This window comes from Sparus aurata, chromosome 5 (assembly GCF_900880675.1).
Source record: "Sparus aurata chromosome 5, fSpaAur1.1, whole genome shotgun sequence".
Classification (NCBI taxonomy): Eukaryota; Metazoa; Chordata; class Actinopteri; order Spariformes; family Sparidae; genus Sparus; species Sparus aurata.
Genome location: NC_044191.1, coordinates 36,109,533 through 36,136,873, shown reverse-complemented (window position 1 = coordinate 36,136,873; position 27,341 = coordinate 36,109,533). Strand labels below are relative to the sequence as shown.

The following is a 27,341-nucleotide window of genomic DNA, read 5'->3' as shown; positions in this document are numbered from 1 at the left end:
AAAGGCGAACAGACCAGATGTGCTTAGTCGTTGTAAATTAGAAGAAGATCTCTGGTGATCTGTTTATAGCAAGATAAACAACATCTTCCCACTCTGTGGAGAGGAGAGGATTTGCCAGGCCAGGATATGGGGGCTTTCTCTCCCATATGCTGGAAAGAGGAGTCGATTTGGGTTAAAGGTAATCATGGCCGAAATTAGACCACTTTAAGATGCAGAGACAAAGGCTTGTGTTCCTACACTGTGGGGCAGTTTTTCTTCAGCTGGAACTGGGGCCTTATTCAAGATGGAGGAAATTATGAACAGTTCCAAATACTAGGCAATGTTAGCACAAAACCTTCAGGCCTATGCTCGAAAGCTGAAGATGAAGAGGAACTTTATCTTTCAGACCGACAGTGACCCAAAGGGCTTCTGGCTTCACCAATAAACGATTAAAGTTTTGGAATGACCCAGGTAAAGCCCAGACCTGAATCCGGTTGAAAATCTGTGTGTTGATCTGAGAAGGGCTGTGCACAGGAGACAGATCAGTTTAAGGGTGTGCACACTTATGCAATTACATTATTTTAATTTTTTATTTTTTTCCCCCTAAAAGATTTCTGTTTGTTTTTCAGTTCAGTTGTACAGGTTATAGGTCAAGTTAAAGGTGGAGAGTTCTAAAATTATTCATCTTAGTCTATTTTTTTTTTTTTTTTTTACATCACAAAAACCTGGCAGTGTGCAGACTTTTTATATCCACTGTAAATGAATCCTCACATCTGCAGCAGGCTCTACAACTAAATACACACGACTAATACAGTCACAGAATAATTAATAACAGTCATTAGGAGCCCTGTGAACACAACAGAATAAAGAAAAAACGTTTCTACGTACCAAATGAAGATATTGACGGACTTTGACGGAGTTTGTTACAGACCGACATGTTCCGTCTGACTGCTCATGAACTTTGGGGTTCACCACTCAAGTCTGCAGGGGCTCCACAAGATGGCGCCCGTCCCAAAGAAACGGACCCTGATCAGTACAAACAGAGAGAAGATCAATGTTACTGCAAACACTTTGTCACCAACAGGATGAAGTAGCTGTAATGTGTAGTAACCAGGTTAGCCTTGTTCATATAATAATGATGTTAAACAAAGTTATGAAGTAGAATTCAGACCGTTCATGTGTCTGTTTACTGAGAGGAAGTGATGACAGTGAATCAAACACTTTCACTTTCTGTCTCTTGGGCTGCGGACAAGTAACGGGACATCATGACGAATTACAACTGAACTAAAGGTAAATACCAACAAATAAATGCAGTATAAAATAAATCAGTGCTGTAGATGAATAGACCGGATGTTTCATCAGAATAAAGTTATAATTAGACATCAGTATCTGACTGAGATGAGACGATAATCACTCTGATCAGTTCCTTTACTAACTGAACCGGAAACAACTTGTTATTCACTCCCACATGATGCTGACTGACAAACAGAAACTCTCCGACAGACTGAAGATAAATGACCTCAGGTTAGTGAGCAGGTCGCTTCTAATGGCGGAGAAACAGGACGCAGGTAGAGACTCAGGTACACAGCTGACATGTTGAATGTTCTGATGGCTCTGTTGGACTTCAGATTAATCAGGATGTGAATCTGAATCTCTCATGTTTTGTCTGTGCATGTACAACAACATGTTTATATCACTTTAATATCAACTTAAGGCGTCGCCATTTTGTAAATCATGTTTACCTGAAGGCATCAGGAAGTTACACAGCCACCATTAAACTGATGGTTTGTCTTTACAGGCTCAGTTTGTGTGCTGTGTATTGATCTAACTATACATCTAGGTGAACATATACACATACAGGACAGGATGTAGTGTTATTTATTGAAGTAGCAGACTGCACCTAGCTTGATATTCAATGACTGCACCTGAGAAGATGCGCGCGCAGGTGTGCCGGCGCACGTGACGCGCACGTCTTTGAAGTTCGTGTCAGCTGGCTGCGAGCTGCAGTTAATAAACAACAGCACACTGACTCAGAACAGACCGCCGCTCTGTCATGCAGGACTTTATATTATCCTTCCTATGAAATTATGAAATCTGTTCCCATGATAAGATATATGGTTATTATGAGTTTAAAAGTCAAAATTATTAGTTTAGTGCTGACAATTTATCTTTTTTTGTATCTCAATTTAAAGTTTTATCTTATAATTATGACTTTAACCCAAACTTACAACTTTCCTCTCACAATTAAAATATGTATCTCATAACTAGGATTATTTGACAGCATAATTTAAATGTTTTGACCTTCCATCAAATAACTTTGACTTTTTTTCTATCTAATCATTTCTATCTTTTATCTCATGATTGTTGCTTTATCTCTCATGATTACGAGTGAACATTGGGAATATAATATATATATAATATAACTTAGTTTTCAGTGTGTCCTTTTCTTCAACCAGTGGAGGGCGTCCATGTTAATCACAGTGAACTTCACACAGCCTGGCACACGACACTTTGCAGCAGGTGATACTAACAGACAGTGTGACTGCAGCAGGCTGATCATTTATTCACTTTTATCATGATGTTTTTCTCACTGTGTTTTATTGTTGCCACTGACAGTGTCAGAGCAGAAACTCTGGACATGTCACTTTTCAGTACAGCTCAGTAGTTTGTTGGCTCAGGTTTTAAATGCAGTTGCTGTTTCTGTAACTCTTGTGTTGAGTGTGTCGCTGGGTGACATGCAGCCCTGATACTGTACAGCTGAGCTCCTTACATACAGTTACATCACAGAATGTAACAAGTGGCGCATGAAGAGCAACTAAGACTCATCACTTTAATATTTTAACATTCTACCAGATGTTTTAAACTGTGAACATTTTATTTCCTCACTTCCTCACACCTGTGTACGATACATGTGGATGTAGGAGTTCTTATCTAGGAAGAAAACTGAAGTAGCTCAACTATATAAAAAAATGATTTATTCAGAAAGCCTTAAAATCTACAGACTGTAGACTCAGGAACAAATAACATAGGTTACATGATTCTATAGATTTAAAAGTTAAATTATAATAATAATTTTCAGTATAAGGTAATTTTCAGCACAGGCCTTCACATTGTCAGCTGTATCCAGCTGATGGGTTGTTGGGTTGAATCCCCAGTGGAGTTGTGAAGGTGAGCTCTGTAAACAGGCTGGTGTGTGAGATGGTTTATGTTCTGATCATTCCTCCTGCAGGTTGTTACTGCAGCAGCTGCTCTCCAGCTGAACCAGTCTCTGACGTTTCCAGCAGAGTGACGTCATGGCGGCTGCAGCATCAGGTGAGTCCAGTCAGACTTTATTACTCTTTGACTGAATATTACATTTGGTGGATTCACAACATAAGTCAGTGTGATGTCTGAATCATCTGCTACAGGACTTTTCGCAGGACACCTAGGCCTGGTAGGGTCAAGTTTCAGGTCTGTTTACCAAATAGAGATGCTAACAAGTCCAGTTTCAGGTCTTTGGTCACAAGTCAACACTATTGCTGCCAAATTATCTGAACTATACTGCGAGTCCATAAAGTGGTGAGATTTAAACATGGACAGTTTTGTTCCAAGAGATATCTACCATTTATGAAAAATGGCACCTTTCTTTGTGTGGCAGAAATGTTACCTTGCATGAATATCATGATGAAATATAATTTATTATTATTTATTATTATTAGTTATTGGCTGCTGAACAGAACAGTTTTGTGGGCAGTTGTCTGTGTTGTTTAACAGTGAACATCAGCTGAGTTTTATTCCTGATAGAAATGTTTGTGTTTTGGAATGAAACTCAGCAAAACACACTGTACTAAACATGTACCTGATAGAGTTTGATGTGGTCGATCCAGCATCCTTTATATTTATTCTGCAAACGGTCAGACATTTTCTTAATGTTGATGCGCCAGAAAATAAAATATACTGTATTTTTCAGACCACAAGGCGCACCGGATTATAAGGTGCATTAAGCTAAACAAAACAGTCAGATAAGTCGAACTTTCTTCAGCTCGTTCATAACTCATTGGTAACGTTCATAACTCTCAACATTGTTCAGTTGTAACACATAACATACAAAACAATATGCTCACTTTCTCAGTTCATTCCTCTTCCGCAAATCCATCAAATTCTTCATCTTCAGTGTCTGAGTTTAACAGTTGGGCAATTTCGGCATCAAGCATGACCGGATCCCTCTCGTCATTATTCAAGTCAGTTTCTTTGCTGTTACTTAGCTGTTCAGTGATGATTCTGGCGTTCGTGAAAGCTCGGACGACACTTGAGACTGATACCTTAGCCCAGGCATCCACGATCCATTGGCAGATAGTGGCGTAACTCGCCCGGCGTTACCTCCCTGTCTTGGGGAATGTGTGTTCGCCTTCTGTCATCCAATGCTCCCACGCAGCTCGCAATTTAACTTTGAGCGACCTGTTGACACCAACAGGGCTGGACTGGGACAAAAAATAGGCCCTGGCATTTTTGGCTTAGACCGGCCCCTCATAATTAGCGGAGCACAACCAAAAAAAAAAAAAAAAAGCCATAACTTTTTGCCTTTAGGCTTAATAGAAATCTACAGTTTATTATTACTTTAGAAGTCTATCAAATAACCATTGTGGAAAGCAAATAAGTACCTTGACTCAACACATAGTTGAGTCCAAAAAAAGGAGGGCTGAGAGAGATTGAATTAGCCCAATGTCCTTCAAAAAAATCAACCAATGGGCCATCGCGGTCGATAGAAATGATTTATAATAAAACTTTTGGATTAAATTATGAAAGCCCGGCCCGTAAATGTGCGTCGGCCCACCGGGCATTGCCCGCTATGCCAGATGGCCAGTCCATGCCTGGACACCAATATCTAGTGGTTGGAGTTCTTTGGTTAATCCACCCGGAATGATGGCAAGCTCCGAATTTGTTTGCTTCACTTGGGTTTTGACAATATCGGTGAGATGGGCGCGCATGGAGTCGCAGATCAAAAGGGACGGAGATTTGTGGAAAAAGCCATCCGGTCTCTTGATGTAAACTTCTTTCAGCCACTCACTCATCTTCTCCTCGTCCATCCAGCCCTTTGCGTTAGCCTTGATGATGACGCCAGCCGGAAACTTTTCTTATGGCAAAGTCTTCCTCTTGAAAATGACCATGGGTGGTAGTTTCTGGCCATTAGCCTGGCAACCGAGAACTACAGTGAAAGATGACGTTCCCTGTGGTGCGTATAGATACCGTACTGGTTCCTGTTTTCTCGACTGTACGGTTCACAGGGATGTCAAAGGTAAGGGGGACCTCGTCCATGTTGGTGATGTGTTCTGGCCGGATCTTCTTTTCAGTGATCTTGTTCTTGCAGTAGGTGCGGAAAATGGCCAGCTTTTCTTCGTAATCCTTTGGCAGTTGCTGCAAGATGGTAGTTCTTGTGTGGATGGCAAGATTACACCTTTTCCTAAAACTGAAGCACCAAGAAGGACCTCCTCGAAAGTCGTTTATCTTCATGTCACTTGCTACCGCTGTTGCCTTGTGTCGAACAGAGACTGTAGAGACGCTTCTACCTGCTGTTCTCTGTTCAATAACCCACTGTTCAGTTTTGTCCTCTAACTGTGGCCATCTCGCTTTGTTCCCTCGAAAACTCTGTTGGTCTTCGTTTTTTTTTAAATATTTTTTTGGCCTTTTTATGGCTTTATTCATAGGTCAGCTGAAGATATGACAGGAAACAGGGAGAGAGACACGCAGCAAAGGGACCCGGGCCGGGAGTCGAACCCAGGTCCGCTGCAGAGCCTCAGCACATGGGGCGCACGCTCTACCAACCGAGCTAAACGGCGCTCCCTCTGTTGGTCTTCTTTACTTGATGCAGGTCATCTTCTTGCTTCCTCCACTTTCGCACCATTGATTCATTAATGTTGAATTCTCTTGCAGCTGCTCTATTCCCATGTTCTACTGCGTGACTGATAGCCTTGAGTTTGAAATCTGCTTCGTAAGCATGTCTCTTAACAGGTGCCATTTTGGGGTCCTTATACACACAACATAATATTATGTTGAAGCACAGTACGTACTCCGCGCAGGGACGTGTACATGATTATAGAGGGGCAGGGGCTCAAAGTCAGAAAAGGGCAGTCCGTGCGCGCGTATAGCGCGCGCTAAAAGTTTTTTTAGGCCTTAATAACACAATATGTAGATTAACTTAAAATTAATAAACAAAGTACTTATAGAAAGCTAACTACTTAGCTGTGTATCCTGGGTAGCTGTAAGTGATATGCAATTGCCATTTCATTTGTGTCAATAAATATTTGTCAACATGAGTTTATTCACATTATCATAATACTGAGGTTTAGAAGACATGCAATTCAGCTGCATTTCTTAAAAAGCAATCAAACATTGGTTTATTATTAGGCTATTTATTGGAGGGCAAGTGCAAACTAGAAACACAGGCTACACATCTAAACATGTGACAAAACCAAGAAATGACTACTGTGACTGTTAGTAGAACAACAATGTTTACGACAGCAAAGTCACAATAAACTCAATATCTGGAAGAAGTTTAAGATTTGTGGCAGATAAACAGCCACACAGAAGCTGTCAGATTATTCTTAACTCTCATTAACAAGCAGTTAGCTTAACAAGCACAAATGGACACTCTTCTGAAATATGACTCATATTTCAGCACGTTGAATAAGTGGAAGGCGTCTTGTTAAACCCCACAAGGAAGTTATGTTCATGGATTTATAACTCACAAAGGTTCAAGTGGCTCCACTGTCACGTCTCATCTACGTGCGTGGTGGAGTTCTGATGAGGCAGCGGCTTCTCTCTCTCTCTCTCTCTCTCTCTCTCTCTCTCTCTCTCTCTCTCTTTGTCTTCAAAATAAGAGCTTTACATTGCACCCCATTGGTGTTTAGAACTGGGTTCTTTGCGGGGGCTTTTAATTTGAAAGTAGCGACCGTTCGTAGAGAGAGACAGAGCGGAGCCGCAGCAGACAGAGAAGCTGCTTTAGGCTCAACACACACACACAACACCATATTATTACGAGGAAATGCGTACGTTAGATAACTGTGGCATTTTTATACCACCGATTTTTTGACATCTCTTTGCACAACAGGAATTTATGTATTCATTAGAAAACACACAAAAGGGCACTTTATAATACGAGGCAAAAAGGGCAGGGGCTCAAGCACCCTTTGGGCCTTATGTGTGCACGTGCCTGACTCCTGACTACGGTAGCTGTAATGCTCCAATAATCCATCAAGCAGATGGATTTTTGAGCGCCATGTACCACATACCGGGCCAAACTTACACGCATCACAAACACAGCTGCTAAAATCATCGGTCTCCCCACACCCAACCTTACAGAACTAAATAACAAGTCCATCACTCGCCTTGCAAACACCATAGCACAAGACATCACTCACCCACTGAACCAATATATCATCCCTCTACCCTCAGGGCGAAGGTACAGAACCATTAAGTTCAGGAGGGCTCGGCTGGGGAAAAGCCTGATCCCTGCAGCCATAGCTGCCTTGAACAGCAGGCCCCGCTGATCTGTCTGTCCACTTTTGTGCTGTCATATAAGTTGTCTTTGTTGTTATTGTTGCTATGTATGTCTCTTTCTTTTCTGTGTTTGTTGATGTGTATGTAGTGTCCATTGTCGTCAAAGATGTGTAATGTACTGTCAGTGAAAACAAATCTCCCTACGGGAGAAATCAATCAAATCAATCAATCAATAAAATCAGTTTGAGGTCAGTAAGCACAACCAGAATTAATACATAATGCGCACTGGATTATAAGGTGCACTGTAGATTTTTGAGAAAATTAAAGGATGTTAAGTGCGCCTTATAGTCCGAAAAATATGGTAAATGTTGTTTACAAGTCCCAAATCTCAAGTCCGAGTCGAGTCTTAAGTCTTTTGAGGGCAAATCTCAAATCAAGTCTCAAATCATTGTGTGTGCGATTTAAGTCAAAGTCACAAACTTGATTACCCATCTCTGGTACCAATATGTTAAATTGATCAAAGTGGAGTGGTTACATCATCATCATCTTCATCACTCCAGGAGAAAAATATGTCTGAATGTAAACTCAGCAGGAAAAATGACCTGTTGTCCATTTTTCCATCACCGGTGACATCGCTGGTTATTTGGTGGATCATCATGCTGCTCCCATCGTTGGTGTTGTGTTGTTTGGGTCAGTTCAGGTCCACCACATTCAGGACTGAGTCTCACTGTCCTAGGGTCACTTTTAGATTGGGTCCCTTTATGATGATGTTGGGTTCTGGATGTTTTCCACATGTTTATTTCAGAAGTGGTCCAAAGTTTTAGAGGACTGCATGAATGCTGACAGTGTTAGTGTCGTGAGAAGGTCAGTGACAGTTTAAAGAGGTTAATAAGTAAACATATGTTGTTTCCTCACATTCACAGATAATCTGTATCCTCTGAAGCGCAGCTGGAGTTATGAGCTCCTGCCACCTGACAGTGAGTCAAACTGAACTGTGTCAGCCTGCTATTTAAGAACTCTGAGTTTACAGTATTTCCAAGATAAATTCTATCAATAAATAACTGAACAGCAATGAAACTATAACTGAATAAATGCAAATCTGTGTTTGTCCTTTTCTGCCTTTTCTCTGCAGTGTCTGAGCTGAGGGTGGTTCTGCTGGGGAACAGCTGGTCTCAGAGGAGTTCAGTGGGGAACTTCATACTGAGAGAGACTGTGTTCAACACTGAGGAAGAACCAGACCGCTGTGTGAGAGTCAGTGGAACATTAAAGAAGAACAAAATAGTTCTGATCATCACCCCAGATCTGCTGCATCCCAACATGTCTGAATACAAACTGACAGAACATTTAGAAACCTGTGAGAGACTCTCTGATCCTGGACCTCATGTGTTCCTGCTGGTTCTACAGCCTGAAGACTTCACTGAGGAACACAAACAAAGGCTGCAATCAATCCTTGTAAACTTCAGTGATCGATCATTTGATCATTCACTGGTTCTGATATCAACACCCAGAGAGGAGAGTCCAGGTCTGATGGAAAGATACATGGAAGATCCTCAAATAGAAGACATGATCAGAATGTGTAGATACAGATTTCTGTGGCAGAAGAATCTTGAACACTCAGAGATGTTGACACGGTTGCGTCAAATTGTAAAGGAGAATAATGGAGATCACGTCAGCTGTGATGTGTTCAAGGACACAACATCATCTTTACCAGCTGATCATCAAAGCCCCAAACTAAAGGAAACACAGACATCCATCATCAGTGCTGTTAAAGCTGCTGGTAAGTGCAGAAACAATTCTGACAATGAAAACTTTGTTCACACAAATCATCTTTAATTATATTAGAACAGTTAGAAACAAATTAATTAAACCACAATTCATCCATCTGTTAAATTCGGATTCAGCTACTTTACATCTGAAAATACGAGCATACATTTTAAAGGAACTAATGCTGCATTTTCCTTAAAATGAAGCTTAAAACATTCAAAAATTACAAAACATTATCGAGTGTGAAGTCCTCAAAGTCTGGCCTCCAGTAGAAGTTCAGGTACTGGTGTAAAAACATACTCTGGTAAAAGTAGAAGTACTGATTCAGCTTGTTTACTCCAGTAAAGTAATAGATTACAGGCTCTGACATGTACTCAGAGTATCAGAGTAAAAAGTCTCCCTCTGAAGGACATTTGTGGTCAAAGCTAACTGAAGCTCACGTCATATTAATAGAATTCAAAGACTATTAAAGTTAAAGGTAGAATCAGTAGGATTTGTCCCAGCTGTTCCTGAACGCACCACAAAGACAGTTGATTGTTGAGTCTCATTCCCAGGACGTCAAATAGACACATGTTGGGTTGGTAAAGCGTCCCGAGCAGCAACAAAGAGAGAAAATCAGAAACTCTCTGCAGATACGAGACACTAACACGCCTTTTCTCCACATTCCAGTCTCCCTCTCTGTCTGTTTACGCCTTCTTACGGCTTTTACGTCTTTGTCTCGTCTCGCTGCGTCTGCCGTGCGTGATGTGCTCTGATTGGTCCACATCAGTCTGCTGATGTTGGGAAGGCAACGTGCGATGACGCCAAATAACAATAATCCATCAAATCAGATACTTGTGTTCAGGGAGGGAAAGTCAAAGAGATACTCAAGTGAAGTACAGATACCTGATACATCTACTTAAGTACAGTAACAAAATATTTGTACTTGGTTCTTTACCACCTCTGGATGCACAACAGATTCCTCATCTGAGTTTGACTGAGGCTGAAGCATGTATGGTTGAATCTCTGCTTACTCTCACACTCTCCAAGTTGATGTGCTGCTATTTCACTGGACAACTGAGCACAGTGGGCAGGTTGAGAGTCTTGTGGTTAACAATTTTAGAATTTATCAATGAGTGAGAGGAGAAGGGCTCTTCGCTGACATTTTCCCCAACGAGCACCTGTACTCCTAAAGTAAAATATCTGGGAGCACAAAAACTATTTATTCATCGATTTATCGAAAACTTCACACTTAAATAGGCAGCACAAACAAAATGATTTAGTGTTTGCTTTAATTTTTTTCATTTCATTTTTTATCTAATGTGTACTAAAAACAAAGGATGTCAGTTGTCCAAGTGCATATTAATATCACATCATATCAATCATATAAAACAGAGGAAGCACTAAAATACAATAAAAAAAGGTGTGTCTTATTTGTCCCACTTAGGAACACAATTTGTTGCTGGTTTGAAGTAGGGGTGTCAACGTCTACACGTGTAAACGGGTACACGGATAACAAATCATAACCGTTTAGAAAAATCAATAACCATTTACACGTCTTTTTTTCTTCCTCCTCCTCCTCCTCGTTCATTTCTCATCAATATATATAGTATTCAGTGTTTCCCCTACATGTGATTGACTGTGGCGCACCGCCACGGCAAAATAAAAGCTGCCACACCTTAAAAATTCAGGCATAAATAAATCCAGTGGAAATATTTTACCGTCGTCTTCCACCGCAGTCTTTGACGTTAACTAGCATGTTGGATATTTAGCTTGATAATTGGCTAGAGGATTAAAATGGTCACTTAGAGCAGAGTCCTGCACTGGTCACCGCATCCGACCCGTTATCCGACAGTAGCACAGATTACATTCCGTACCAGAGCCGACCCGCTATAAATTGATACCGACGCCCGAAGGAAAATTGGACGGACGCAATTTTTAAAAGTGAAAGTAAGATAATGTTACCTGAAAGCTTCAGATAATAACATTAACTAACTATACACTTAAATGTTCCCACTAGTGCAGTTATCCGCATACATAATAGATGAATGGGGCACAATGTTACGTTGATATAAAAAATAAAAAAAAAACCCGCAGCCACAGCCAGTGTCACGTCCAACACTTCAAGTTGACTGTGGGACACGATGGCGGCGGTCAACAAGCGGAGCACTGTGTGTTTTTTGAACAAACTGCCAGTGGAAATCAAGTTGAGTGTAGGCTATGTCAGGCAAAGTTGGCTTACAACAACAGCACGGGATCCATGCTAAACCACCTGCGATGGAAACACCCGAACAATTTGGAGGGAGAGACTGCTGCTGGCATCGGTGCTACCACAACTGCGATAGAAAGAGATCATAAATCTCCGACGTGTAACCGGGTACACGTCGGTTAGAAGCCCCGTTTAAACGTGTAGAACAAATTGTAAACGTTGACACCCCTAGTTTGAAGTCAGTGGGTCACATGACATTGAAGCTATTGAGAAAAAAATCATAATTTCTGCATTTTAATATTCATATAAAAAAGATGAAGCACTCAAATATGATATAAATATGTGTATCTTATTCGTCCAGTTTACTCATACAATCTGCTGCTGGTTTGGAGTCACTGGGTCACATGAGATGGAAGATATTGAAATCCGCGGATTTTCCTCCAGCCCAGCTTTCAGTCCCGCTGGACCGCTGCGCCTCTGTCCTCGGTAACAACCCCCCTTTTTGTGCCTCTGTTGGCTTGTGATGCTAGGAGCATCCATAGCAACTGGGTCTTGTCTGTGTCCTTAAATCAGTTTCCAGCAATTCAGCGTGAGGCTCTGGGAGTTGAGCTAACCGTCCTCCTGCATCTGACTAGGGTTGTTTCAACAAGGGTACCTCACAATTCGATTCGATTTCGATTATGGGAGCTTCGATTATTCGATTCTTCGATTATAACGACTGTCGATTCGATTCGATTATTGGTGCCACGATTCTTCGATTATTGCGATTTTTAATGCAGACATCAAGTTTTAATATTTGACCAACAGTGTTTTACAGGAGGAGGAGGATCTGAACAGCTGTTCTATTTGCACTTGAAATGTTTTTTGTCTTTTCAATGTAATTCTCAATCTATGAAATCAAACTGTGCCTTTTTTTTGCCAAGCTTCCCTCAAGTTTTACTCTTGCAAATAATCAACCATCTACAGAACTTTCTAGTATTCTATTTTTCTACTTCTTCTCATCATCATCATTATCATTCATTATTATTATTATTATATTAATAATAATATTATTAATATTGTTAAGGTGAGCCTCTTATCGTTCAACATAAAAATACATCATACCAAACAGCAACTTTTGCAGCCTTGTCAGTCTGATGGCGAGTTATCACCTTTCTGTCATCACTAACATGCTGTTTATAATCAAAGAAGCTCTGAGGCTTTACACAAGATTGCAGCATTGAGCTACAATCAGGCTACATTCATGATTTTGTACAGTTAAACTAACCAAAAACCTCTTATTGATTATTATAAAGTTTCAGGGCGTTCCTGTAACCATGGTAACTGACGGTGCCAGAGGGGAGAGACGCTGAATGAAGCCGTTTACACAGATACACTGCAGACAAAGTCCAGACTATAGTTGTTATTTCACACATGTAGCACACAACAGGAGACTCTCCGTGTCAGACGAGTTCTCACGTGTTGACTAAACTCAAAGAAAATGGATAACGTAGCAGCGCGACGAGTCCTTGCTAGCTAAGCAGCTAAACTTTAGCACCGCTCCGTGTTTAGATCCCGCCCTGTGTGGGTCACTGCACTGTCATTGGTCAGGCAGCACATGCTGTTAACGATACCATTGGCTGCAGAGTGTGACAATCTGTCAATAAAGATCAGCCAATAGAGCTACATTGATCTCATAAATTGCCCCTGTGAAGTTTGAATGACGGAGGTCCGTCGTAGCGACGGAGAACTTGGATCCATGTGAACTTATTCAGTCTGGAGCTTCAGTACAGCGAGGTGAACACAACACAAACACAGAGCAGAGTGGCACTCACACTCATCAGTGAGGGAGTTTGTAGCGCACCGCTAACCGAAACTAACGTTACTGCTTCGTTTGTTGTGGTCCCACTCACTAAACAGTCCGGACGGGGCACGCTCTAAGGTTCCGGTTACGTGTTTTTTGTTCCGGTCTTGCGGCAAAGCATCGGCATTAATTAATCGATGCAAAATCGTCACGTGACGCATCGCCACATCGATGAATTGCACCCAGCTCTACTACTGACACTGGGCAGTAATGTCGCATCTGGTAATTTATGACCTTTGCTTGCACACTGTGCGCCGAAATCATTTTCCCGGTTCGTGCATACATTATTTTAGGGGCAAATGTGAGCAGGCATGAAAACGGGTCAGGGGTGAAAAAGTTGAGAAGGGCGCGCGGACGGGCGGTTGGACGGATGGACACTGTAGGGCACCTGCGGATAAAATAAATATGCATGCCAGCCTGTCACTTCATCTAACATTTACAATAAATATATGAGGCACAATGTGGTAAGGGCACCAACATGGCTTAATGCATTCTTCCATCATGATTGACAGACAAGATTTTTTTGGGGGGCCAAAGAAACCAACCTAAGAGTTTTCTACCATTATTGAAACATACCATCAACCTGAAATGCAATTTGCGATTGCAGACAGAGCATGCCTGAAAAAAATATGTTTGATTTAGAATCAAAGTTTCCCTTTTCCAATTTCACAGTAGCCAAATGAGTTGAGTGGATCCAATAATAAGCCAAGCACAGGTTCTGAAAAAATATTGTATTAAGAAGTTAAACATTGAATTAAAGGCAAGGAAAGAGCAGCACTGAAGTCAGTTGGCCAAAAGTCTAGCCCACTTGTGGACATGAGTAATCAAATAAGTAGCCATGAAGTAAGTATAGGTGTTACTATGGCATCAATGAAAGACATCATCTCTCTCAATTTTAAGGATGTGATTTTTTTTTATGTAGAGTAGCCTCCACTATGAGCTGAGCAAGAGGTGTTGCCAATCCAGTTAGATTGAGTTCAATTGCGTTTCAATGTAAGAGTTTTGGCGTACATAGACTTCAAGTTTTTAGTTCCAAAATTCAAAAACTTTGTGTCTCCATGGCCCACTTTCACTGTGTTGCCACATGTCTCAGCCTTGCCCGCTTCTCTCCTTCAGCAGTCTGTTTCTTGGCCTGCTGAGCACTGCCAGTTGCTTGAGAGCCATACTTGCTCTGTTGCTGCTGTTATTCCTTCTTGTTCACCTTTTGCTGGTGTTTATATGTGGCTGCTGCAGAGTTAATGTTCTTGCACATTGTTCTGTCCACCTCCCCAAACTTCACGTCCTCCCTTCTAAAGAGCCGCATGGCTGTCTTCCTCCTGGACTGCAGGGTGTACTTGACTGTCTGGATCGCATTAAATGTTTCAACATTCATGTTGCCATTCCTTTGGTCAATCACATCATTCATTAGACTAAACGAAGACTCAACTCTTGGTCCATGAAAGATGGAGAGGCAACATTTAACCAGCGCACTCAGGGAGAGGTACTTATCTGGCTTGTCAAAGACATGACCCCACCATTCCATGATGCTCTCACCCTCCTTGAAACTGTGGATGGTCAGGTCAACATTAACTGCACAAGTTCTCTCTGGATGTCCTGGTCTGCTGGCAAAAGGTGCTTCAGCATACCACTCAGCCTGCAAAGAAATGAATGAGAATTTTAAATCAGTGCAAGAATCCCAAAGCACCTGGTAATATGGCAAAAAAACTTTAAATGTAATTTTTACCTCTTCAACTGGATGGTTGCCTGTGAGTGGCCTCTCAGAAGAGGGTCCAGAGCAGACAGGGCTGTCAGAGTCGGACTGGCCAAGGGGAGCTTCTGGAGGTACACTGCAGTGGTGACGTAGGCTTTCCTGACGTCTGCTAGGAATGGCACCAACAACTGACACAAAACACCAAAGACCATTATTTTAAGTCTCAAAAACAATTGAGAAAAAAAGCCATACAGGGTATTTACAGCATGTTTAGGCTTCTGGCTCCTGAACGTGTCAGCCTCTTGTCCCACATATACTTCCTTGGAGGGCAGCAGCATATGATCCTCCAGGACCAACTCCCTTAGAGCCCTGGGAGACAGCTGTGTAAGGAAAGTAATTAATGGGAGTAATAACTTAAGTGACTTTCAAAAGACCCCAGGTTGAAAACAAAAGAGGCAATACTCAACTAGTGGCAAAGACAACAGAAAAAAAGAAATGGGGATGAAATCAATCAACTTATGTAGGCAGAGTGGGTGTAAGGAATTACCTTAGTAATATGCTCGGCCTTCACAAAGCAAGCCAAGTAGGCCAGGAACAGCTCAAGCTGCCGATCATGAAGATTGTGGACTAATGTCTGGCTACCCTGTGTATGTAAAACAAATTCTTATGAAATTGATTGACTGCCAACATTGGATGTGCATGCAGGTGCAGTCAAGTTGCAGTAATTCCTAGCACAACTAGCGCCCACCTGGAAAACCATGACATACTCCTTGAGAATAGCAAGCACACCCATGTAGATGCTGAGCCGTAGGACTGTTGTCGTCTCCTCATGCCACAACTTCTGACATACCCTCCTTTTTCTCTCACTGCCTTGTGGAGTCATGCCTGTGAAAGATGAGTTAATGTAAGTGAAAAACAATACATATTCCTACTGATTAGTAACTACATATCAAGTATAAGTGCTAATTATTATAAAGGATTGGACTATTGGAAGTCTCATCACCTTTCCTGTTGAGTTCCTCCTGAACCACCTTGATTCTGGCTCTTGCAGCCTGATTGACGTGGTACTTGGTGTACATTAGTTCCAAAGGCTCCCTATACAGCTCTTTAGACGCAGTGGAGAGGTATCCATAATAGAGGACTTTGTAAGGCAGGCATCATGGCATGGGTTGCCATGCTGGCATCATATGCAGACAACCAGCGATGAGGAACAAAGCCCCTTTGTGGGCTGGAGGCAGGGAGATTTAGGATCATGGCTATCTCCTTGAGGTACATCACCTGACAATAGACAGAAAAATATTTTAAAAGAAACACATAGACATTATACACATTCCATAGTTTTGTCACAGTACAGTACAGTAGGGACAGCAGCCGTGGTCTAGACTAGAGCTGACAAATACAGGTTATACCAAATTCACATGGGTGGAGTGTAAGAGGACGGGGAAGCACTATAGTGTCAAATATGCTTGGCATTTTGTTTACCTGGTCTGGAATCCACTGATGGTCAAGCTGAAGATCGCTGAACAGCTTCTCCAGGTAGCTGTCAAAGGGCTCGGAGAATTTCTTTGCGGCATTATGGATATGATGGCAGGAGTCTCCATCAACATCAAGCAGGTTGGGACAGTGTTGGTGGATCCTGGTCTCGAGGCCTGTCTTGCTGCCCCTCATTACAGCACATGAGTCGTCAACAAACTGACAAGGTTCTGCCACGGGATGTTATCTTTCAGAAAAAAATTGCAGAGCACCTTCTGCAATGAAGCAGCGTTAACCTTCAGGACCTCCAAGGACCCCAAATGCTCCACCATCACCTTCCTATAGTCCTCATGGTAATAGCAAACCAGCATGGAGAGGATCTTCAACATAAAAGGTTTATTAGCCATGCAACATTTTAAAAGGCATACACTGAAGCAAAAACAGAAGGAGTTTGATGGCAATAGTTTGATTTGAGACTAACCTTTTTGTTGTTATTAGAGGTGCTCTCATCTAAATTAATGAAAAGGAGATTCTCCTCATGTTAGAAAAGATCCTCTCAGAGTAGGTCCGCCCTATGCAAAGTTGGACAGATTTGTCACACCACATGCATAATCTAATTGATTCAATATAAATATGCATACAGGTCATTCTGGCAACATAGCAGTATAAGAAAATAAGAAAGAAAATGTAAATACCTAAACCATGGACCATCTTGTATGAAGCTGTCGTCCGCAACAGCTTCATTCCCTGCAAAGCTGGTTTGTCCAATGCAAGCGTCTGGGCAACCTCAACAATTACAGGAGCCATGGAGAAGGAGACGGAATGCTCCACCAACGTTCCAAGAACCATTGCCTAAAACACAATTTATGTAATTAATGTAAGATAGTGTATGATTGTGAATAATAAGAATACTGATAATAATAGTAATAATACATTTACATTAAATAAACAATCTCAAAGTGCTTGTGTACTCTGTCTATGCTGCCTGTGCTAACTAACAGACCTACACCACCTACCTCTGCATTTGCAATTCGGTTTGTAACAGGTACAGGAATCTTTCCCTGGCACTGCTGCCTGATAGTCTCTGGGCCCTGGCTTGCTTGACTCTGGCTTGCAGGACTTTACCTAGATGAACCTGGAAAGAAGGTGCTGGCAACACTATGTGGGACCTGATCATCTCCACCTTCCTCTTATGGATCTCTGTCTGGCAGTGAGCCTGCAAAGCATGGCTGCCTTTGTTTGCATAATTGATGTCTTTGTGGCAAAGACCAGATCTGGCAAATCCCTGCCTGTTGATTTTGTTGAAAACATCACCTAGACGAAAGGACCGCTCTTGCCCTTTGACTGACACCTTTCCCTCGAGCTTTAGCCAGGAACAGTTCCAGCTGCATTTCAGCCCAGCATCCAGCTGTTTAATAAGAGCTGCATCCCCTAACACACTCATTCTGCAAAAATAATGTATTAGTGTCAGCGGTACTTTAGTATTAACTGTAACCCATCGTCTGAAGCCTTACGTGACACATAAACACCACGAAATTCAGTTGTGGATCTCTCCCCTTCTCCCACGCAGGAAGAAATGATGCCCTGATTGTCAGTGGATGGAGTGCACAGTCTACGAACGCGAGACGCTTAGCTTCCACGATTTGAAATGGCTCAAAACCACTTTCTATTAAGTTTTAATGAATAAATAAATACCATCCAAGCCTGCTATTAAAAATTCAGAACATGCCATGGTTCATTATGTTTTATGTGTCACCAAAGGCTTCAGAGGCTGGGTTACAGTATCTACTACTAAGGTGTTCTCTAGTTTAGCCTTATTGATAGAACGATGGACCACTTCACCTTCAGCCTTGTCAGTCCCCTCACATCACGTCCTGGAAATACAATTAATATTAGAAAGAAGCACTATAACCAGTGTTTCTTTTCTGTGATTTACCGTTAGCTATACAAACTCGAAGCTAACTTCAGTAACAATATCTAGTTAAAGGTAGCGTTAGCCAATAATTTTCCACCAGAGCGTTAGCTGGCTAGCAGCTAATGTTGTGTTCCCTCACTGTGTTCAATGACTCAATTCATCAAGCTGTAGTTAACGTTAACTAAGCTCCTGGGTAACTTAGATATAGGCTATGAGAAAATATAAAAATGATTGAAACTATCACTCACCAAATTCAGTCCGGTAAATTAATCCAGCTTCTAGCTTCTGGCTTCTGGCTTCTGGCGGTCTGCACTCTGACTCCTCAATGGGCAAGCTCTGGTCAGGCAGCACAAGCGAAGCAAACTGCTTGCCCTTTGCAATATTTCTATGCACGCGCTTGCGCGCTCACCCACCCGCTCGAATGCTGCCGTGCCTACAACATGAAAACAGTGCAAGCTAACTATTGGATATATTATAATGGATATTTCATTATAATCAGTAACATATACATTTGAAACAATGTGGCACTGTTTACATTTGCTTCTGCTTGCTGCCATATTGATGCTGGTGTGATGGAGGAGAGACCCAACATGAGCGTTTAGTACATCTGGCCTGTAAGTAGTGCAAGGAGCTGCAATAAAAGCTCTGTGGCTTGTGTTCATGTCAGGAATCTGAGACAGTGCAACATGCTTTGATTTCTTGTAGAAACTATGACTGCCAAAGACAAGATCGACTCAGAGAATTGCAAGAAATTGCCTTGGAAGAAATATCTCTGAAAAGTATTTTAGAAGTCAAGCAGGAGGGGAAAACGCTGTTTTTATAATTCTTAAAAGACACAGGTCTTTATAGCAGGATATAATGCAGTAAGGTGCTAGTCCCATAGATGGCAAGAACGCAACTTTTGGATGCCGGCTGCTGTGAAACCCAGAAGTAGAAGAACCACTAAACCACTGTGAAATTAGCTCACTTTTTATTGTGAATATTTTCACGTATTGCAAAACAAACAACATAAAACTTACCATAATTGGTCAGATACAGCCACCTGCTGTACAAACTAATTTTGATTAAATCCGCTGGTTCTATGTTTCCCATCGCGGCACAGAGAAGGCTGCTCTGCCACTGCAGAGGAGGACGAGCTAACATCCACTTAAAGACACGCCGGGATATATATCGTTATTGGGATATAAAATTAGCTATATCAAGGTATAAAATTTTGTCCATATCACACAGCACTATTACAAATACTCCCAAAAAAATGTGCATCGAAGTAGAACCCAGTAGAGAAGCTTAACCAAATTTAAGTCACTGCTGCACTTCATGCAAGTGCCACAACCAAAAACTGTAAAGCACCTGGCTGCATTACGCTCTCAGTGTAAATTCAGTCCCATGGAAATTCAACTGCCACCCAGTGTACAAAATGTATGACAGCAAAAATAAATGAAAAGTTAAATTAATCAATGAAACACTCTTACACATCATGTTGTGGTGTAAGTGTGGTGAGTTCAGCCTCTCATGTCATTTTATCTTCCTCTCTGTTGTTTTACAGCATCTGGATTCAGGATTGTGCTGCTGGGAAACAGAGAGGACAAACAGACAAGACTTGGTAACTTCATCATCAGGGACCAAGCTTTTGATAACCAAAAGAACAAGAAGTGTGTGGCCACATGTGGAGAGTGGAGAAGAAATCCTCTAACTGTAGTTAAAACTCCAGACATGTTCAGTCGGTCTGTAGAAGCTGTGAGAAAAGAGATGAAGAGCTGCATCAGTCTTTGTCCTCCTGGACCAAATGTTCTCCTGCTGTTAGTGAAACCTTCTGAGTTCACAGAGAAGAACAGAGAAACTCTGAAGTTCATCCTGAGTTTGTTTGGTCAAGATGCTTTAAAACACTCGATGGTCATCATCACACATGAGGGGAATGAAATGACTTTCTCTGTTAATGAACTCCTTAAAGACTGTGGAGGAAGACACTACAACATGTCTGAAGACAACCACTGGTCATTAATGCAGAAGATTGAGAACATTGTCCATGAAAACAGAGGAGCCTTCCTCACCTGCAGTGAAGAGACCATCAGACCAAAGTCTGAAGACATCAGAGCAGCTTTAAACCTGGTTCTGTGTGGGAGGAGAGGAGCAGGGAAGACTTCAGCAGCTGAGGCCATTTTAGGTCAGACAGAGTTTCCTTCAGTCTCCAACTCATCAGAGTGTGTTCAGAGTCAGGGAGAGGTGTGTGGACGTTGGGTTTCCCTGGTGGAGCTGCCTGCCTTGTGTGGAAAACCTCAGGAGGAAGTGATGAAGGAATCACTCAGGTGTATCTCTCTCTGTGATCCTGAGGGCGTCCATGCCTTCATCCTGGTCCTACCTGTGGGTCCCCTCACTGATGAAGACAAGAGTGAGTTAAAGACCATCCAGAACACATTCAGCTCTCGAGTCAATGACTTCATCCTGATTCTGTTCACTGTGGAGTCAGATCCTACAGCTCCAGCTGTTGTTAACTTTGTAAAGGGAAACAGAGACATCCAGGAGCTCCTTCAGAGCTGTGGGGGAAGATATGTTGTTCTCAACATCAACAACAAGCAGCAGATCTCTGAGATGTTGGACACGGTGGAAGAAAATAGCCAGTCCAAAAATAAACCACACTGCTATACAACTGAAACACTGGCACATGCACAGGTGGATAAAATCATACAACAAGAGAAACAAATCCACAGACAACAAGCTGAACTTCAGAGGCTGAGTCAGGAAAATAAGATCACTTGTAAGTACTTTCAATTTAAACAATATTCACATCATTTCTACATGACTGTCTGGATCCTATACTGCAGCAACTGTGAATATTTAAGTATCTCCATGTCTTTATATTTCCCAGGTGCTGATGAAGAACAGAGCCCAGAGTGTCTCAGGATTGTGCTGATAGGGAAGACTGGCTGTGGGAAGAGCTCTTCAGGAAACACCATTCTAGGAAGAGACGAGTTTACAGCTGATTTAAGTCAAACATCAGTCACCAAATGTTGTCAGAAAGCACAGACTGTAGTAAACGGTCGTCCAGTCGTTGTGGTCGACACTCCTGGTCTGTTTGACTCAACTCTGTCTCATGAAGAGGTTAATGAGGAGATGATGAAATACATCAGTCTTCTGTCTCCAGGACCACATGTCTTCCTGCTGGTGATACCAATTGGCAGATTTACACCAGAAGAGAAGGAGACATTAAAACGTATCCAGGAAGGCTTCGGGAAGAATGCTGAGAGGTTCACCATCATTCTGTTGACTGGAGGAGACAAACTAAAGAAAGACAAGATATCTGTTGAAGAATATATTGAAGAAGACTGTGATGATTCTTTCAAAAAGCTAGTTGCTGACTGTGGAGGAAGATACCACGTGTTTGATAACTATGATGAACAAAACCACATGCAGGTCAGTGAGCTGATCACCAAGATCGACACCATGGTGAAGACAAATGGAGGCAGCTGCTACACTAATGAGATGCTGCAAGAGGCCGAGGCAGCGATACAGAAAGAGATGGAGAGAATCCTGAAGGAGAAGGAAGATGAAGTGAGGAGAGAGAGAGAGGAGCTAAAAAGAAAACATCAGAAAGAGGTGAAAGAGATGAAAAAAAGAATGAGAAAACAGAGAGCAGAAATAGAAAAGGAGAGAAAACTGAGAGAAAAACAACTTAAAGAAAAGGAAGAAAACATCAACAGAGAACGTGAGGAGAGAAAGAAAGAACAGGAAATGAGAGAAGAAGAAGACAGGAAGAGAAAACAAGAGGAAGAAATTAAACGACAAGAGTGGAAACAAAAAATTGAAGCTTTGGAACAAAAAATCAGATCAGAGTCAGAATCAAAGGAAAAGATTCAGAGAAAGTTGGAGGAGAGCAGAGAAGAGATGTGGAGAGAACGAGAGAACTGGGAGATGAAACAAAAGGAATGGTGGGAAAAACGACTTCAAGAAGAAGAACAGAGACGACAGGAGGAAGAAACAAGACTCAGAAAACTGCAAGAAGAATACAAACAAGAAAAAGAAAATGATGAAAAGAAAAGAAAAGAAGAGGATCGAATGAGAAGAGAACAAGCGGAGAAAGAGAAGAAAGACATGGAGGAAGAACTGAGAGCAGAAATAGAAAAGGAGAGAAAACTGAGAGAAAAACAACTTAAAGAAAAGGAAGAAAACATCAACAGAGAATGTGAGGAGAGAAAGAAAGAACAGGAAATGAGAAAAGAAGAAGACAGGAAGAGAAAACAAGAGGAAGAAATTCAGAAACAGGAGTGGAAACAAAAAGTTGAAGCTTTGGAACAAAAAATCAGATCAGAGAGAGAATCAAAGGAAAACATTCAGAGAAAGTTGGAGGAGAGCAGAGAAGAGATGTGGAGAGAACGAGAGAACTGGGAGAAAAAACAGAAGGAATGGTGGAAAAAACGACTTCAAGAAGATGAACAGAGACGACAGGAAGAAGAAACAAGACTCAGAAAACTGCAAGAAGAATACAAACAAGAAAAAGAAAATGATGAAAAGAAAAGAAAAGAAGAGGAGGAAGAGAGTAAACTCATGGAGGAAAAACTGAGAGCAAAAATAGAAAAGGAGAGAAGACTGAGAGAAAAACAACTTAAAGAAAAGGAAGAAACCATCATCAGAGAACGTGAGGAGAGAAAGAAAGAACAGGAAATGAGAGAAGAAGAAGACAGGAAGAGAAAACAAGAGGAAGAAATTCAGAAACAGGAGTGGAAACAAAGAGTTGAAGCTTTAGAACAAAAAATCAGATCAGAGTCAGAATCAAAGGAAAACATTGACAGAAAGTTGGAGGAGAGCAGAGAAGAGGTGAGGAGAGAGAGGGAGGAGCTTCAGAGAAAACATGAAGAAGAGATGAAGAGAAGAATGGAAGAACAAAGAGCAGAAACAGAAAAGGAGAGAAAACTGAGAGAAAAACAACTTAAAGAAAAGGAAGAAAACATCAAGAGAGAACGTGAGGAGAGAAAGAAAGAACAGGAAATGAGAGAAGAAGAAGACAGGAAGAGAAAACAAGAGGAAGAAATTCAGAAACAGGAGTGGAAACTAAAAGTTGAAGCTTTGGAACAAAAAATCAGATCAGAGAGAGAATCAAAGGAAAACATTGACAGAAAGTTGGAGGAGAGCAGAGAAGAGATGAGGAGAGAACGAGAGAACTGGGGGATAAAACTAAAGGAATGGTGGAAAAAACGACTTCAAGAAGATGAACAGAGACGACAGGAGGAACAAACAAGACTCAGAAAACTGCAAGAAGAATATGAACAGATAAGAGAAAATGATGAAAAGAAAAGAAAAGAAGAGGATCAACAGAGAAAACACATGGAAGAACTGAGAGCAGAAATAGAAAAGGAGAGAAAACTGAGAGAAAAACAACTTAAAGAAAAGGAAGAAAACATCAACAGAGAACGTGAGGAGAGAAAGAAAGAACAGGAAATGAGAGAAGAAGAAGACAGGAAGAGAAAACAAGAGGAAGAAATTCAGAAATAAGAGTGGAAACAAAAAGTTGAAGCTTTGGAACAAAAAATCAGATCAGAGTCAGAATCAAAGGAAAACATTGACAGAAAGTTGGAGGAGAGCAGAGAAGAGATGAAGAGAGAACGAGAGAACTGGGAGATAAAACAAAAGGAATGGTGGGAAAAACGACTTCAAGAAGATGAACAGAGACGACAGGAGGAAGAAACAAGACTCATAAAACTGCAAGAAGAATACAAACAAGAAAGAGAAAATGATGAAAAGAAAAGAAAAGAAGAGGATCGAATGAGAAGAGAACAAGAGGAGAAAGAGAGAAAATACATGGAAGAGAAGTTTAAGCAGAAAATGGAGAATCTGAAGAAGACGTATGAAGAAGAAGCCAGAGAGAAAGCTGAAGAGTTCAATGAGTTCAAAGAGAAATACAACAAGAAGCTTGATGACCAGAAGAAAGAACACGAGGAACAAATTGAAGGAAAAAGTTGAAAAGTACGACTTCTTAGAGGCTCTTAAAGCCCACAATGATGAAGAAATGAGGAAAAAAGAAGAAGAGATGAAGGAAAAACATCTCAGTCAAGTTTCTGACTTGGTTAAATGTGTGACCAAAAGGAGAAACGAATCTGAAACAAATTGATGACTTACTGAAAAATCAAGAAGAAAAAATTAAATGGGTGAAAACTGAAGAGGAAAAGAAAGAACTGCAGGAACAACATGAAAAACAAATGAATGACTTGATACAGAAACTTCTGAGTCAGGAGGACTCGTGGTGGAGTTGGACAAAGTCATGGTTTGGATTTGATTAGTTAAACTAGGTGGTGTCAAACCAAACCTCAGGAGGAGCAGTGGGTTGTACTGTAATATAGAACATGGACACAGAAAATACTTGATATTTAAGTGTACAACATTAAACTGGAGGTAACCATAGCAACAGTAGTGTTGAAGCTTAATCAGCAGTTAACTGTCTCAGACTGTGAAGAAGAAACAGACACACAGCTGATCTCAGACAAGATTTTAACTGATTATCCATGAGAAGAATAACTTTAAATTTATAGAACCTCTTTAAAAACAGTTAGAAAGTGATTTACATACAGTTAATCTGCAAATGAACACAAATACAAGTCTAACTGTTTCTTCAGTTGAAGAGATTCATAACTGAAGTGAATGATTTCATTATCTAACAACAACAAAGTAGAAGTCAGTGTGGTGCAGATGTGACTCGTGTTCCAGAAACATGTATTTACATTTACATACATGTATGAAGTGTCTCACAGGGCTGAAGTTACAGCTCACACAAGACAGAAGACAAGTGAGAGAAGGAAACTGTGTCAGTATGGATCTCTGACATCAGTCATTAAGTAGTTCTGGTTCAAAATGATCTAGAGAGGAACAGTTAACTAAAGTTAAACTACTGTTTGTTTGTGTTTAATGAGCCACCCAGTGGACGGCTGATGTCACTGCACTGCTGTGTAAAGAAATTCTGTTCTGTGATTGTGAAAACGGGTCAGCACAAAGTCAGCACATGTTCACTTTGTAGAAAGTCTTTGTGATGTTTTATTTGTTTTCTTCTGTACAGTTGAGTTGTGAATAATTTCCTTTTTTTTGCAGATTGTTTTATTTTGTTTTTCCTTTTATTGTTTGTGTGATTTATTTACATTAAAAACAGACAACAGCTCAGTGAAGAAAGAATATGTTTGTAAGTGAAATTAAAGGTCAAATATTATATATTAACATATCAACTGTTTATATAACAATGATTAAAAAATGCCATTATAGACAATTAATGTTTATGTTTTTCTTACATGCTTTGTAACAGATTACATCAACTTAAAACAATCCAGATGAATCTTAAATAGTTCTGTCTGTGATCTTTGGTTTCTCTGTCATGATAAAAGATGAACAAAGTGTTTCCTGTAGTTCAGTGTGACTGCTTTGTTTCTACCTGCAGGAGACACTGAGGGAGGAAGTGGGTTCAGTCTGACACACGTCTTTATTCACCTCTCTAGTTATTTATGTACTTTCTTCATCTTTATATAAAACTGTTACTGAGATACTCTCAAAGTATTCAAAGTGTCAGAAGAGTACTTGTCCAGTTTACTACACATGTACAAATATTAACTTTGGCAACTGAAATACATCAAAAAGGGGGAAAAATTGAAAATAAAAAAATAAAATAATGTGGTTGCACAAGTGTGCACACCCTCTTATAACCGGGAATGTGGCTGTGTTCAGAATTAACCAATTACATTCAAACTCATGTTAAATAGGAGTAAGTACACACCTGCCATCATTTAAAGTGCCTCTGATTGACCCCAAATAAAGTTCAGCTGCTCTAATAGGCTTTTCCCAACATTTTCGTAGTCGCATCTTACAGCAAACGCCCACAGAGATCCTCCAGAGCATCAGAGCAAAATGTATCAGTCAAGAGATGGGTACAAAAGAATTTCAAAGGCATTCGATATACCATGGAACACATTGAAGACAGTCATCATTAAGTGGAGAAAATATGGCACAAAAGTGACATTACCAAGAACTGGACGTCCCTCCAAAATGATGAAAAGACGAGAAGAAAACTGGTCAGGGAGGCTGCCAAGAGGCCTGCGGCAACATTAACAGAGCTGCAGGAATTTCTGGTAAGTACAGGCTGTGCAGTACATGTGACAACAATCTCCTGCATCCTTCATTCGTCTGGGCTTTGGGTAGGGTGATGATGGAAGCCTTTTCTTAAGAAGAAAAACATCCATGCCTGGCTCAATTATGCAAAAACACAATTTAAGTCCCCCAAAGCATGTGGGAAAATGTGTTACAGTCTGATGAGACCAAGGTTGAACTTTTTGACCATAATTCCAAAAGGTATGCTTGGTGCAAAAACAACACTGCACATCACCAAAAGAACACCACACCCACAGTGAAGCATGGTGGTGGCAGCATCATGCTGTTGTAGGATAGTATGTGGTCCTGACATGGGCAGCACCATAAATATATAATGTAGGAGACACTGCTCACACACTACTTTCATATGTAGATGATAATTAATCACTGGAAATTAATATTACACTCGTAAAATGGGGCACCACCTCCCTGTTTAGTTATTGGAATAATCCGGAGGACATTATTCCAAACACCTAACTGTACAAGTTGGCTTGGACAGTTAGAGTCCATTCAAAATTAATTTATTCAGTCTCAATATTCTGAAGTAGTGAATTTTTTGCACGTATCCATCGGTTCTCCACATTAAAATTAAGTTCCAGACAAAGACAAACGATTATATGTTTATTGACTAAATAATTTGGGTAAAATAAAAGACATGACAATTTTAGACGAACAACAGATAACAGAAAATGTAAAGACTGTAATTAGGAAAGTAATAAAGTCGTGTGACCGTCGGTAGATGGTAAAGTTAAAGGGTCGGGTTATATATATTAAATATTACGGGAGTAATCTTTAATACTATGAGACCCTAATCTTAATTCTCTTAAGTTCATAAGATAGAAGTCAGAACTTTAGACAGAAGTCAGAACCTGAGACAGAAGTCAGAACTTTAGAC

General features: G+C 40.9%; 2 protein-coding genes and 1 pseudogene across 4 annotated transcripts in view; 2 read left to right on the top strand and 1 right to left on the bottom strand.

Annotated features, from left to right (window-relative positions):
- LOC115581340 (golgin subfamily A member 6-like protein 22) overlaps positions 1-27,341 on the top strand; it is a 132,311-nt gene that overhangs the window by 17,896 nt on the left and 87,074 nt on the right. The gene's annotated exons all lie outside the window — the stretch shown is intronic.
- LOC115581397 (GTPase IMAP family member 8-like) lies at positions 1,249-25,574 on the top strand (annotated as a pseudogene).
- On the bottom strand, positions 13,967-17,834 carry LOC115581383 (uncharacterized). 3 transcript variants are annotated; one of them, XM_030416427.1, is made up of 11 exons: positions 17,430-17,834; positions 17,109-17,265; positions 16,895-16,985; positions 16,686-16,793; positions 16,423-16,603; positions 15,944-16,218; positions 15,689-15,825; positions 15,488-15,583; positions 15,204-15,320; positions 14,974-15,128; positions 13,967-14,883 (listed from the first exon to the last, which is right to left on the bottom strand). In XM_030416427.1, the coding sequence occupies exons 6-11, from the start codon at positions 16,017-16,019 to the stop codon at positions 14,805-14,807; spliced, it is 660 nt and encodes a 219-aa protein (XP_030272287.1). In that variant the 5' UTR covers positions 16,020-16,218; positions 16,423-16,603; positions 16,686-16,793; positions 16,895-16,985; positions 17,109-17,265; positions 17,430-17,834; the 3' UTR covers positions 13,967-14,804. The 3 variants fall into 3 exon arrangements, with proteins under 3 accessions (XP_030272287.1, XP_030272288.1, XP_030272286.1); XM_030416428.1 differs by having other exon boundaries at positions 16,423-16,597; XM_030416426.1 differs by having other exon boundaries at positions 16,423-16,793.